General features: G+C 33.3%; 1 protein-coding gene across 2 annotated transcripts in view; it reads right to left on the reverse strand.

Moving 5' to 3' along the window:
* Tnks (tankyrase) overlaps positions 1-16,313 on the reverse strand; it is a 72,548-nt gene that overhangs the window by 46,775 nt on the left and 9,460 nt on the right. For both annotated transcript variants that reach the window (XM_089085700.1, XM_089085699.1), the window contains exons 2-5: positions 13,100-13,384; positions 6,537-6,761; positions 4,138-5,019; positions 1,985-2,229 (exon numbers count right to left, since the gene is read on the reverse strand). In XM_089085700.1, coding sequence (XP_088941826.1) covers positions 1,985-2,229; positions 4,138-5,019; positions 6,537-6,761; positions 13,100-13,331 — 1,584 coding nt within the window. In that variant the 5' untranslated portion in view covers positions 13,332-13,384. The remainder of the gene's footprint in view (positions 1-1,984; positions 2,230-4,137; positions 5,020-6,536; positions 6,762-13,099; positions 13,385-16,313) is intronic.

A 16,313-nucleotide genomic window follows, 5' to 3' on the forward strand; every position in this document is an offset into this window, starting at 1 on the left:
TTTCGTTTGGACTTTCTTGAAGCCAATTTGTATTTTGAAGAATGTGATTTTTATTTGTCAAAACGTCGACAAAAAAAATAAACAAAATGATATTACCCTAATAATCAAGGCTACTGGAAATAACTGATGAAAGTAAACATATTGTTTAATATATAATGACACTAATTCCTGGGAGTTTCAGCATATTATGATTATAAACCGATTTTTTTTAATATATTTTGTTTTCACTAAAACGCAAATGACTTTCTGGCCTTAAGAAGGTTCAGTGGGCAATAACCCAACTCCTGCTTGTGGTAACTTTTGTTTTAAGTTAAACTTGATTATTCATCTTTGGATAAAATTTAAACATTCAGTCAAAATTTTAGATCATCAGTATTTCTGTGCTATAAATTTTTAATAATTTCACAGTATAATTCGGTTGGAATAGGAGGGGGATTATAATCCACATGGGTTGAAAATCTGCGTAAATGTTGATCTTCTATAGGGCTGAAGCCATCCTAACCTCCCTAATATCCTACACACCATCTTGTAGACATCGTTGAATATAAACATGTATTAATCCACCATTTTATTTTAAAAAATATTATATTTTGTTACCATTCTTTTAAATGTCAAGATTATTTATTAAAAGGAGCTCTTTTAATAGTAAAAAAGGCCCACAAAATCAGTACAAAAAACTTGTTCCCTTAACTTTTTTTTGTATTAATTCAGGTTCTCTTGGCCCTGAATTTTATTTTATGTGTCTGCATAGCTGGATATTCTTAAAGCAGATCTGACAAAGAAAAAAAAATCAGTTTATTTCGGCTAAGAATCGATATAACCACATTTTTCATTCAAAATATATTTTCCTCGATAAGTTCCACTTGGTCAAGTCTACTTAGCTTGAAATCTCCATAATGATTGGAGAAACGAAAATATTTGGCCGATTTTGGGGTTTCACGAATCGATACAGCTCGTTTTTGCTCAAAATGTTATTTCCTCTTATGTTCGTTTTGATGGGGAGCTAAAGTTGTGTGCCCATTAACTGACAACCCTGGCACCAGGGGCTAGGAGGGGGGGGGAAGTCGGCCCCAGACGCAAAGCCATTTGACATCTAGACTGTTTTGAGACAAATGGCAATTTCAAAATTTGATTGAATGTTTTTGGAGAGGTGCACCTAAAGTGCATGAAAAGGGAACAGACAGGCCCCTAATCACTTTAAAACATCCCCTTCCACGTGTCTGAAAGTTTCAACTGAATAACATCGATAGTTCTTAAGATATTGCAAATTCACCTTTTTGGTAATCTGCACATACATAGTGCATTTTGGTTTAGTTTAACAAATACCCCTCAACATTCTTCAAAGTTTCACCGTAATACGCTTGGCCTTTTTAGATGCACCTAGAATCAAAACTTTACTCCTCTCCTAATAAAAAATCATACATTTAAACGATGGATAAAATGCATAATTTACACTGCCTGCTCTGGGGCCGTGGGGCATGGTATTCCTGGAGGCATAGCTATTCGACTTTTGGACTTGTTTGAACAAAAAGACAAGTACAAATTTTGACCATTCTTAAGGAGAGGGGGCATATACAAAGGGCAAGGAGAGTGGCTTTTAATAGGTTTATCATTGCTCTATTGACTTTCTTTAATAAAACTTTGTTGTTTTTATTTTTATACTTCTCAGTTGTTGTAGTTGTTGTTTTTTTTTTTTTTTTTTTTTTTTTTTTTTTTTTTTTGCATATATTTTAATTTTTCTGACAAGAGTTTTATTGATGTTGTTTGCTTGTTTATTTTTCTTTCTTTTTTTAACTCATCTTTTAAAATCAAAATTTGCTTATTTTCAGCAATTCTTGTTTTGCATTGACTTTATATTTTTCCTCTACGAGAAATACAAGTTCTGCTATGTCTGCTTGTGATAAGCCATTTGGAAAATAAAACCTAAATTTTATCTTACCAAAAACAATGAGTATATTGACATCAAGCCTGATAAAATCCCTACCTGTGGATGCGCCGTAATAATCTTTTTAACTAGTTCAAGATCTCCAGCTTTTGATGCTTCTAACAGCTGATATTCAACATCCACTGCAGATGGCGTTTGATTTTCGTTCAAGATTTTCTGAACCGCGTCTGTTGCCACTTGAACTGCTGTGTATCCTTGTAAGGAGACAATAGACATGTCCGCACCATAAGACAGGAGCAGACGACATCCGTGAGTATTTCCTTCACGAGCAGAACGATGGAGGGCTAGAATGATTCATGACAGCGGTTACAACAACAAGAATTTAGTTCTGTCAGAAATACCTTGGTCGTCACGTGTATATTTGGTACCTCGCGTATATATATATATATATATATATATATATATATATATATATATATATATATATATATATATATATATATATATATATATATATATATATCACGTGTAAGAATATTTTCATAAAATAGCAGCTAGACTTGTTTTAGTCAAGATCTGGTGCCAGACATTCTATACATAGCCTACACAATTTTGATAACTTGATCAGAATACAAGAGTTGATAAAAAAAAGGGTTAGGATTTTGAGGTCAAATTTTTAAGATTCATTTTCCAGAAAATCTTAGATAAAATACATATTTTTGACCTACAGCTCTTCAAAGGTATAATTTCACGTTCTGCATGAGTCTGATGCAAAAGGATTACCAAGAAGTCCAGTTCCAGAAAATTGCTGGAATTTTTGCAAACTTCCCTACTTCACAATCTCAAAATTGGAAGAATGCTCTGAATTTTTATACCTTACCGTTTTTTAAGCTAAAGCAAACAGATGAAGGTAAAAGGAAAGATTACCTTTTTCCTGAATGTATTGAACGCTTGAGATCTTTTCACTTTTTGTTATTTTCATTTATTGCATTCTATTCAGTTATATTTCCAGGCATATTGTGTAGTTTTGTGTTTTCGTAAATCGTAGCTTTGTTTGATTTGTTGGAAATTGGAATGCTTTTGTAACTTAATTTGCTCATCTTTTATAATAATGAATTTTGAAAGAAATTATTACACAAATAATAAATATATTAAAGCTAAAACTAGACATTATGTACACACAATCTTGGAGTCCTGGGAATTATGGTGGACTACAAAACGTAATAACTTTTTTTTATAAAAGCAAACTAAGAGACACCCCAACTTATTATGGTTGCCCCCGTCCCCTCCAAGGGGTAGTCTAGTAAAGACAAAGCCACAGCCCATATTAACCAAACCTTTGAAACCCATTAAAAAAACTATCTAATGAGACTTGACCAGAAATCATGACTTGATTATGATTTAAGTCATGATCCTGAGCTTTAATATGCCAGCTCAATTCGGGGAGATTCAAGTTCAAATTACCGCACGGTAAGTACATGACAAACTTAGCAAAGTCTTTTGCGAGGGCTGAAGGCATAAGCCTTAACAGGCTAAGGGAGGGCTAAGCTTGATGAGGCAATATCATAAACCAAATTAATGACGCAGCCGTAACTTGCGAAAGGCCTACCACTCCTCACATGCACCTTGACTTTAGCTAAAACCTCCTTTATTACTTTAATTTGCAAGAACCAAAGACCTGACTCCCGAGCAAACCATTGTCCATGAAGTTGGCTTTGCGTAAAAAAATCACAAAGCAGACTTTTTGCTAGCAAAAATTCGACAAGACCCACTCTTTGCTTAGTATATGCACAGATCAAAGCTTTTGAAGCGTTGTTTACATTTAAAAATAGCTCAACTACTCAGGTAAGAAGACTTGAAGCTTTATAGATACAAACTTTTGACTATCAGGATAAAGATCCTATTCCTATCTAAAGAACTCTCATTAAATACAATAATTCAGATAAAGCAACTCAAAATGAGGTCAAGAATTTTCATTCACCTGTCTTAGAATTCTACCTGAAGAAACTTGGAAAAGAAGAAAGAAAAAAAGAAGAAAGAAAGGTGGTTTTTTTTTTCTGTCAATAAAAATTCAACAGGTAATTCAGAATGAAAAAGTTAGTGTTTTTTTATTTTCTTAAGTGAAGGAGGGAGAGGCCACTTAAATCAACTAGTTGACCAAAAATATGATTTCAAAGGAATTTTTCAACCATTAAAGCTTCAGCAAGTACAAACAATATTTATTCTTTTATATAAAAGCAGTAAAGGATTACCTGATTGACCAAGAGCATCCAAGCTATTTACTTTTGCACCGTTTCTCAATAAAACATCCATGACATCTACATTTGACTTATGTGCAGCTACATGCAGTGGCGTAAGCATATCTTTATTCTTGTCATTTACTGGAGCTCCCTTGCGAATAAGCATTTCAGCCAATTGCTTTCTCTTAGGGTATGTTGAAGCAGCAACACAATGCAACGCGGTATCGCCAGTATAAGGATTTTTAAAACTGGATATATCAGGGGTAAGGAATTTCTTTGTTCTGGTCAGGTCTGATTGACGTGTTGCTTCTAACAGACAATGACCTTTGTATTCGTATGACAATATTTCTTGCAACTCCCGAGATGCAACATCAAGGGCCGACTTTGCATGACAGTTAAGAAGCGTTGGATCAGCACCATTTGCGAGGAGCAAGCTACATACTTCCCGTCTTCCTTTAGAGGCCGCTTCATGAAGCGGAGTAAACTGCCATAAATCACACGCGTTCACATTTGCACCATTCCCTATCAACAATTCTGTAACTTCGTGGTGACCATAGCTAGCAGCATTGTGAAGTGGGACAAGGCCACCTTTATCTTTGGCATGGACATCAGCACCGTTTTGCAAAAGAATTTGAACGATCCTAGTTCGATTATAGCCAGCTGCTAAATGAAGTGGTGTAGATTTTCTGCCATCACTTGCGTGACAGTTGACATTGAGGGGAGTAAGTAATGAGATAATCTTTTCTTCGTTACCATTCCGAGCGGCTTCAAGCAGCTCATCTTTTCGAAATTCACCCGTAAGAACAGCTTTTGTTGTTGCTGGATCTGCAATATCAAGGGGTGTCTTTCCTTCTGCATTTCGAAGTGTTACATCAGCCCCATGTTGCAATAGAACTGAAAATAATTAAAAAATTGAGACAACAAACTAAGATGGGGAGTTTTTGATAAGAACAATAATTATCCTTAAATATCAAAACAAAATTTAATCAAATAAAGTAAAGAGCGACATTAAAATCTAAAACAAATCAAAATTATATATGTAAGAAAGGCTATTCCTCTGTCTTAAAGCAAATCTTTTAACAATGCTTTATTAAGAATATGAGGGCGTTAGCCTTACTACTCTCTGTGGTAGTTTCTGATCGTTTTAAGTCTGGTTTGATTAATCATTGTAATTTCTGCTCTTTGTAGGTTTGGTTATTTCATTGAGAGTGATTTATCTTCGTTTTACTCTTGTATTACTATCTGACTTTATTTCTGATCGTTTTAGGCTTAATGTATCTCTATACTTTTCTTTGAAAAACTTCTCGCTGCATCAATATATGTTTTGTTAGTTCAAAAGAACATTGGAGTTAAATATCGCCCCTCTTTTTTCTGAATGGCTGGATTTTTCTACTTCACGCTTAATGAAACTATTGTATATGAATTTTGGATATAGCATTACGATATAGAGCAGTGATATAGGGGAGTTAAATTTTAACTGTACATCCAGTTTTTATTTAATAAAGCATGAAGCGGAAGAAACTTTAAATTCAAAAACGTCGTTCGAGTGAGTAGAGAACGATGTGACCTCTATCTTTTTTAAGATAAATATGGTTTCATGCGTATTTCCAGCTTCCCACTTGCTACTAATGGCTTCCAGTTTGCTATCGGAAGCATAAATATGGAATAATAAATAATTGTTACAGATAAATATTCACAACAAGAAGGGTTCCATAACAATTTCATAGTCCTATCAGCATATCAGTTGCATAGTCAGCATAAAAAGACAATCAGTTTAGCAGGGAACAGTAATTCAAACCCTGCAAATAAAAACTTCAACTTTCGATTTTAACAAGTTTTCTAAACAACAAAAAATCCTGCAATGCACTAAACCAGTTAATTCGGTACTCATTCAATCAAGGATTGTATCCCCAAATCAAACAAAAATCGGGCCTAAATTGGCCCGATTAAAAGCAGACATTCTTCTTTTCACAAAATGTATTTCTGTAGTGTTACGATGAGCAATGAAAAGTTTAGGGATTGATAGTAAAAAAAGAATCAGATGGCTAAAGCAGGATAAATTAGCAAATATTTAGTGATATAGGATGAAATTTTAATAAGAAAATTACAATTTATTTACCAAAAAAGTAAAAAAAAAGAAAAAAAAAACAAAGCAAATTTTCAACCATTCCAAAGATAGAGTTTTAATATTTAGCCGACATTGCATGTGAAAATGGTACAATCTTTAGCCGCTGGCGTCCAAGCTAGGAAAGCCATGGACAGAACAAAAATAGAGGTTTTTACTTTTTTTCTGATTTCTAATATATGCATAAAACTATGCCCTTTTCACTTTTTTGTTTTTTTTACAATTTCTTTCTTCTATTACCCATAAATATTTATAACACTTAAAATAATACTGTACTTTATCTTACCTATGCAAACATCAATTTTTCCTTTTACAGCAGCTTCATGTAAAGCAGTGAAGGCCCAATTATCCTTTGCGTTTGGATCTGCACCAGCCTTCAGTAACAAAGCAACAACTTCGGCGTGTCCAAACGAGCACGCATTATGAAGGGGTACTAGTCCACCATCATCTCTTGCCTGAACATTGGCTCCAATCCCTAGCAAATGCTCGAGAACATCCCTACGTCCAAAGCCTAAAAACACGAAAAAGATAAACAAAATAACCAGTTAATTATTTATATAGCCGTTCAAAGCATTACTGAATGACAATTCATCTTTTTTAATATCTGAAGATATATTAAAATTTCTAGCTCGAATAATTTGGTTGAATATTTAGGCCTCAACGACACAGATATTTTATTATATGCCGACAGATAACCTGGTGTGGTCACCCAGCAGATATTGGCCGAATCAGAAGTGTCACACGTTGGTGGCTAAGGAGCCCCCAATGCATTTGACTGGTTCGTAAAAAAAAAATAAAAAAATAAGGTCATGACAATAATTTTCCCATATCTCATTCTTGATCAGTATAGATGATCCTCCCACCCCCGTTCATTCCTACATATTTCACATTTGATGCTTCATCTCCATCAAAATTTGTATTTGAGGGTCATTTCAAGCCATATGTTATAAATATGGGGGATAAAATTGCGATTTTAGCAGCATACTGGAAATGCATACTACAGATTTCTGGAAAATCGTCCAAATTATACCGTGGTTTTAAAAAAACCTTTGTTGAAATACTTTAATAGAAACAGATTTTAGAATATTCCAATTAGAGTAGAATTTATACCGTAATGAAATCGAACGTTGATAAGCTATAATTGCTGGGTTATGCGTCCTGAGACCACTTTACCCATCCCCCATAGCTTATAAGATTATAAATGTTGCACTTCTTTTGACATGTGATAACCACGGATCATTTAGAAAGATTTTTAAATGACAGGGTGACTATCCCAAATTAAAAGATAGTCAATAAATATTTCATATATGTTTGTTTTCCATCAAAGATGGCGTTGAGGGTTTTCGAAGTTATTTATTACAAAATAGAGGACTAAATTGTAATATTAGTATCATTTGGAACCCCAAAAAACAGGAGCCCTTAATTAAGTTTCAAAACAAAATCTCATAGATAAATTTTAGTAGAGCAGAAAGCACGTTATACCTTTTCAAGATTCGGAACCTATATCATTCTGCATATTTACAAAGTCATGGGGACTGGGTTTCCTCTACAATCACCGCTCTTTACGCTTAGTTTCTTATTGTTTTAAAATGTAGAGTGGTGAAAAGAGTCAAACTTTAACGTAAAGAGCGAGGCGTTGAGGAGGGGACAGCCCTTTTCATATACGTAATAATTGCTGTTCGTTTTAAGTTTTAATGTCGCTCCCTACTTTTAGTTAAAAAAGAACTTACTTTTTATTTAATTTCTGAACGTTTTTCAACTAATGCAGGTTCGATTTCGGCTCACCGTGCATCAAAAATTAAAACAAAATTTTCATATTAATTTTGGCAGATTTATTCCGGATACTAAGAATCGCCCCCTCCTCAATACCTTGCTCTTTACGCTAAAAGTGTTAGCACTTTTAAAAAGCTTTCTATTAAACAGTCCACTTGTTTAAATTTTAGTAAACAGTCAAACTGTAGTGTAAAGAGTAGGGTATTTAGGAAATGGCAGCCCTTCATTTATGGCACAACTTCTGTTCGTTTTTCAAATAATGCCAGTAAATCTGGCTCAGCCTCTATGAAATATACCCCTCCCCCTCAAAGAAAACTCCAGGGCACAATTTAAGACCCTTATCCTGAGGGCTGTGTGTGTGTGGGGGGGGGGGGGGGGGCATCACTCAAAGACCTAATTTCCAGAACTCTCAATTACGTTGAAAAAAACGGATATCTCAAAATTTTGATTGGATGTGTCTGGAGAAATGGTGGGTGTGAGAAGGGGGTTACTTGCACTCCAATAACTTTCGGCTATTAAAAAGGGAACTAGCCCTTTCAATTTCCATTCGGATGAGCCCTATTTGAAGTTTTTACGACAGCGCTTACTATAAAAATAACCTGATAAGCCCCAAGGGAATAACTTACAACCTTTGCCCTGAGGGGTGTCAGGAGGTTGTCATCACTCAAAGACCTAATTTCCAGAACTTTCAACTACATTGAACAAACTGGCTATCTCAAAATTTTGATTGCATATATATTTGGGGAAATGGTAGGGCGTGAGAGGGGGATTAGTTGCTCTCCATTAAACTTTCGACTCTTAAAAAGGGCACTAGCCCTTGCAATTTACAATCAAATGAACACTTTTTGAAGTTTCTACGACAACACTTTCTATAAACACCTTATATATCCTCAGGGTATAACTTATAGCCTTTGCCCTGAGGGGGGTTATTATCCTGAAAGAAATAATTTCAATAACTTTCAACTACATTGAACAAAATAGATATCTCAAAATTTTGATTGCATGTGTTTGGGGAAATGGTTGGCGTGAGAGGGGGGTTCGTTGTACTCCAATCAGTTTCAACCCTTAAAAAGGGCACTGGCCCTTTCAATTTCCAATCAAATCAGCCCTTTTTGAAGTTTTTACGACAACACTTTCTATAAAAACCTTGGTCCTGAGGTGTCATCCTCAAAGGCCTAATTTCCAGAACTTTCAACTACGTTGAACCAAATGTCTATCTCAAAATCTTGATTGGATGTGTTTTAGAAAATGGTGGGCGTCAGAGGGGGGTCAGTTGCCCTTCAATCACTTTTGACTATTAAAAAGGGCAGTAGCCCTTTGAATTTCCAATCGAATGAGCCCTTTTGAAGTTTCTACGACAAAGCTTTCTATTAAAAGCTTATATGCCCCCAGAGCATAGCTTACAACCCTTGCCCTGAGGGCTGTAGGGGGAGTGTCCTACTCAAAGACATAATTTCCAAACTCTTCAACTATGTTGAACAAAATGGCTATCTCAAAATTTGGTTGGATGTGTTTGGGGAAATGGTGGGCGTGGAAGAGGTGTTAGTTGCCTTCCAATCAATTTCGGCTATTAAAAAGGGTAAAAGTCCTTCAAATTTCGAATCGAATGGGCTCTTTTTGAAGTTTCTACGACAACTCCTTCGATACGAAGTGCCCTGGTCTAAAAGAAACAAACAAACAAACAAACAAATTAATATAAAATACATTGTGCCAACATTGTTCTTTACTTAGGCAGCGCTATTGCGCTGCCTATGATAAATATTTCTGAAGATAGACAACAATAAGAATAAGCAAGAACAAATCAGAATTAATTTATAATCACAGTATAGTGAATAACAAGCTTCACTTTTATTTTTATTGATACCTACCAGATTATTCAATCCTTTTTTACTGATTATTTATTTTAAACCAACCTGTCCTTTTCATAGCTATTTATTCATTTAAAAGTTCTTTCACCTTTTTTAATAGTATACTTTTTGTAGAAATTTGTATTATTAAACCCCCCCCTTCCTGTGAACTTTTTTTTACTTTTCTATTCCTTACTTATTTATTTACTGAATTTTGTCATTACTCTGAAAAATTAGAGAACGTGGTCTTAGACCAACTGGTCACAACAGGAAAACCCTGTTTTTGTTTGTTTGGATAAGTAACTTTTATTTTGAATTGTTTGAGTCTTCAAAGTTCTCAAATTACTCAAGGTTGTTTATAAAACATGAAGAGAATGGGTCACCTATTGAACAAACATTTGCACTACGGTAACACTGGAAATTACAAATAAGAGGCAAAGTCCAACATAAAAACACATTAAGTACACATTTTACACAAAGTGATTTTCAGAAACGCTTATATTTGAGGAATTCCACCATTGCTGATGTCAAATGTAAGGATAATATTGCAATAAAAAAGCTCAAAATTAAATCACATTGAGTGCATATTTCAAAAAAAGGGTTTGGTTGGACTTTAGATAAATTACTTTAGAAAGACTTTAGAGAGACTTTAGAAAGTTAGTTGGAACTACCGAATTCCCTTGCCCTAAAATGCATAATCGAATCAACATGAGCTTTCTGTGTCCAATGGAGAAGAACCCCAAATTAGGCACACAGTCTATTTAGAACACATGCTTCATACGTAGATTTAAATTAAAAGGGGAAGAAGCTATCCTTTGTTGAAATTGGAAACATAGCTTTCAGTCTGCATAATTAGGCCCTTAAAAGTGAATTATTGAAGTCTGGCCCTAATCCCCTCCCCCTCCTTCAATAAGGCTCCAAATTTCATAGGCATTTACTTTCTTTTAAATCGATTCCTTTCAAATGTACAATAATTATTATTAAAAATGCTTATTAGTAAACAACATTGATATGTGTGCAAACTATAAACAAATATAAATTGAATTTCTGAGCAATTATAAATTCACTTGCATAAAATGTCCAATTTAAACGAACAGAGATTATTAAAAATCAAGAAATGAATCGTAAAATCAAAACAAGTTTGGTGTTCCTCCCCCTCCCCCTTTAGCCCCACAAATTACTAGTGTCATTTATGCTTTACTGGAACTAAATAGATTACTTGAGTCAAGTTTTGTTTGCCCAACTGATTGTTAAACATTTCAAAGCAACTAAATTCAAAGAAAGAAAAGTGATAAATATAAGGTTATTCCTTAAACAATCAAACTAAATTGATTAAAACATTTTTGATAGCAAGAATTAGTTATACCGAAGTGGTTTGTTTAGTGTTTATTTATGATTCCCTAGATTACTTCCGGCAATATAAATTTATGTTTGAGCAAGCTCTTTAAGCTATCAAAATAATAAAAAAAAAATGAATTTAAAACAAAGAAAAACTATGTTAAAAATTAGTCGAGAGCTAAAATAGTAAACTAAATTATAGCTAGAGAATAATTGGACAGAGATTTTTTTTTTTATGAAGTCTGATTTCAATTAGATTTCTTAAGTAATATAACAGAAATAAAGAATGTTCAAAACATGTTTCGTAAAGCAGCTTTTAGTCTACATTGGGGATCTGAGGTTTGGGGTTTTGCTAAAGCAGCTAAGCTAGAAATAGTTCAGCTAAGATATTTTAAGAGAATTTTAGGCTGGAAGGATTCATTTAGTTCAGTGGTACTGAAAAGAGTTTTGGGGCTTTTCACTTTAAGGAGTGTTAGATTGGTTAGAATGGTAACATTCTGGGAGAGAATAATTAGGTTGTCCAGAGTTCGGCTTCTTAAGTCGACTTTTGGAGAGCTTGAAGGACGGTAGACGTGATTCCTGGCCAAAGCAGGTCAAGAAAATACTGGACCTTTGTGGTCTTTCGGAGATTTGGAATGAAGGAAAAGGCCCTATGGGGAAACCGTGTCAGTATGGAAGGAAGTCCAGTGAACCCTAAATGACCATAAAATCCAAGAGTGGCAAGAAGTGGTCTTTGAGGTTTTACTCCCAAGCCAAAGACTGTTGGGGGGAGGAGGTTTATTTTCAGTTTGGGTTGAATGGAGAGAAATTGAAAAATTTCTTGTTGGTCAGAGGGTCGATTGCGGATATAGATGAGTGAAGGACATTTTTGGGAAAGTTTAGGATGACGGCTGACCCTTATTTTTGCCAAATGTGTGGATGTGTGAATGAGAACTTATTTCATTTTCTATCCGAGTCTGAAGAGCTGTCAGAGTTGCGGAATGAATGTTTTGGACGAGTGTTTGGGAGTGAATGCTGGTTAATTGAGCGGACTGCTAAGACGAACACATTACTATTAATTAGTTGTATATGTTTCATTGTTTAGGGATCAAACACAGGGAATTCGGTTTGAGGGGATAGATAGTTGTGATTTTTAGAATTTAAGGTTTACTGTGGTCGGTATTAATCGATTGAAATGTTGAACCTCGGTGTGTTTCGGTTTTGTCGTGTTGTTGTTTTTTTTTGATTTGTATTATCTAAAGTTGTATTTTGTTCCTGAGCTTTGTTTGTAGACTGTATTATGTGTTGCTATGGCCCACAGGCTTTTTGCCGTAAATCTTATCTTATTCTCAGCAGAGCACAAGTAGCACTCTAGCTATATGTGGGTTTCAGGAGGGCAGCAAGATCAAACTTATTTGTTGTAATTTTTGTTTTTTTTTTAGTATGAATTCTTTGTCCATTGCGTTTTATGTTCATTCAAGGTTTAACATAGTATGTAGGCTAATCTATGTTGTTGTTTTTTAAATAACTACTCTTGAAGTCATCAGTTGACATTCCTCTTAAAACCCAATATTGGAATTTTTTTTTAAATTCACACTGATTAACTGATAGGCTTTTATCTTAATCTTTGACTTTGATAGGCTGCGTTTTTAGTCTTTTGAGAAAATTTGCAAACTGAGCATAAAGAAAGAAGACACAATTAAATGTTTTCAGAGATGCAACTTTGGTTTTGCCAAAGCTTTAAAACCCCAAAAAAGCATAGTGCTCAATTAAAATGAATTTGCTTGCATAAATCCATAAAAACAATGAACTGTATTAAGTTTCCTCAAAATCTGAGGCCACTAGCATTGGGGGTATGATTCGAATCACACAGAAAGGCCAAACAAGTTTACAGAGAGCCTATAATACAGACCTGCTGCAAAATGCAATGGTGAAGATTTTCTCCCAGCTGTATCCCGACTATTGACATTCTGCTTTGTAGCAAGTCTTTTGACAGTTAAAATATCACCATTACGGCAAGCTTCAAACAACTCTCTTAGAGGGTCATTTAAGTTTGAAGTGCTATCAAGACCTTGGCTAGATAGTGTAAGGACAGATCTTCTAATACATGAACTGAGCTGCTTCTCATCAGAAGCTTCAACCATAATTGGGGAGCCAAACAAAGTAGTGATTCAATCTATAAAACCAGTTGCTTGTCCTGAAAGATAAGCATATATGTTATTAAGTTAGTTGTTTTATTATCATTATTCCACACAGAAGAAGCTTCTGGGGAAGTTCATTATAAAGACTGATTAGACACCCCCCCCTCAAATTGTTTTTGGAAAAACACAATAAAATGACTCAAAAATCAGAGGGTTGACAGCATAGCTAAAAAAAAATAATATATAAATACATATATCAGTTTTTTTTTCAAGTGGGAGGGGATTTACACTGGAAATATTATTATATTATTATTATTATGTATATATATATATATATATATATATATATATATATATATATATATATATATATATATATATATATATATATATATATATATATATATATATATATATATATATATATATATATATATATATATATATATATATATATATATATATATATATATATATATATATATATATATATATATATATATATATATATATATATATATATATATATATATATATATATATATATATATATATATATATATATATATATATATATATATATATATATATATATATATATATATATATATATATATATATATATATATATATATATATATATATATATATATATATATATATATATATATATATATATATATATATATATATATATATATATATATATATATATATATATATATATATATATATATATATATATATATATATATATATATATATATATATATATATATATATATATATATATATATATATATATATATATATATATATATATATATATATATATATATATATATATATATATATATATATATATATATATATATATATATATATATATATATATATATATATATATATATATATATATATATATATAGTACTGGGACATGGCAGTGAGCCACTGGACCCCAGAACTTGGCAGGCTTCAATATATATATTCTCACTGCTGCTTGTCTTCTAAACGCAGACAATTTGAGCCTTTTCTTGATGCCATGACGTCCAAATGGACCTTAAATTAGAATTGGTGCCTTTATAAAATTACATTTTTTTTATTGGGCCTTTAACTTTTGCCTCAGCTTGTATTTTGTCATTATGAAAGACAAGTCACCAAACCTTTGTTTCTTTTAATTCATATATTATATATATATATATATATATATATATATATATATATATATATATATATATATATATAGTACTGGGAGATGGCAGTGAGCCACTGGACCCCGGCACGCGGCAAGCTTCTAAGTATAGATTCCCAATGTCGCGAGTCTACTGGAAACGGACCATTTGAGCATTTTCAGGATATCACTACATTCTAACAAGTCTTAAATAGGAAGTGTTGTCAGTGTGTAATTACATTTTTTTTACTGGATTGCATAATTTCACATCGGCGTGTATTTTGTTATTATGAAAGACAAATCACTAAACCTTTGTTTCTTTTAAATGTTCAGGTGGTGGGACAAAAACTTCTTTGTTCTTTTGTCTTCTTTGTTCTCTTGTCTTTTGTCATTATGAAAGACATATCGCCAAGCCTTTGTTTCTTTTAATTGTTCAGGTGGTGGGACAAAAACTTATTTTTCTTCCGACGATTTGTCCAGTTCATATTTTTGATTTTCATAAGTATGGTAGGTATCAATGACTTCATCCATGTCAAAATCCAAAAACTCAATCATCATCGCTATTTTTTTCAATTTGTTTGGTTTGTTACACCTTGGCTCTTTTGTCATTATGAAATACATATTGCCTAAGATTTGTTTTTTTAAAAAAGGTATGATAGGCATTGATGACTTTATCCATGTCAAAATCTCAAACCTAATCATCATTGCTATCATTTTCAATTTTCCTGTTTTGATTCTCACTGTCCAGGTTGATTTTCATTGACTTGCTGCTCTTCATTTTCATTTTTGACTTACTCACTTGTTTGGTGTCTAACCGTCTAACCTTGTTTGGTGTCTATGTCTTCTTACCGCGTGTGTCTTTGCTCTTAATTTTCATTTTAACATGCTCAAATTGTCGTTTTTGCAAATCTTCTAACTGCCTTGTCTTTGCTCTTCATTTTCATTTTTGACACATTTTTGGATTTTGATTACTTCAGATGATTTAGCAATGGCCTTTGGTTTAGCTGTGGAAACTCAACAATCTTATTTATGCTATGGATGACATCAAATAAGAAAATGCTTATATGATAGATAAATGTAAAGTGACCATGCAAAATAATCCTTTATTGCTGTGTCCATCATACATATATGTGACCCCCCCCCCAAAAAAAAAGGAATTACTAGAAAATACTTCTAATAGGACTCCCTTGTGAAATGGGTACTGAAATGTAAACAGGTCCTGATACTTACTCCTCATAATGCAAAAATTCGGTATCAAACCCTTCCATTCAGAAAAAAACTGTGTATGGCAGGGCTGTGTCCAAGTTTTTGCCTTGGGAGGTGAATCATTATTGTTGATCAACAAACCCATGTGTTATTGTGAAATTTAAATTGCGGATTATTGCCTCAGATTGTGAGTCACAGATATTTTCCCAAACCTAATGTGTTATTTGCCTTATCAATAGACCCTAAAGTGTTATATTATACTTACTTAGCTTGGAGTTTTATTGTGTTTAATGTGTTTTTAATTGGTCATATATTTGTTTAATTCCCTAGAGATTTCAACGTTTTCTGATTTCTAATGTTCTTTGTCAATGCTGCTGCAGCAAAGTTGCCAATATAACTTTCTTTTGGGCAAATTCGAAAATTACGCCAAAAAGTCGGTGAATCTTCATCCTAGTGTTGATTCACTGACTAAGCAAGCAGAAGAGGGGTGGCCACCTGCCGCAAGCGCAGGTGTACCTGCCAGGAGTAAAATCCCTTAAACTGCAGGGGTCAGGTGAGCAGGAATCAACGCTTCCCTTGCTGAGTAAGCTTCGAAGATGCTGCAATC

The sequence above is a fragment of the Artemia sp. Qi Xiang Cuo genome, chromosome 3 (genome assembly GCF_049724085.1).
Source record: "Artemia sp. Qi Xiang Cuo chromosome 3, ASM4972408v1, whole genome shotgun sequence".
Classification (NCBI taxonomy): domain Eukaryota; kingdom Metazoa; phylum Arthropoda; class Branchiopoda; order Anostraca; family Artemiidae; genus Artemia; species Artemia sp. Qi Xiang Cuo.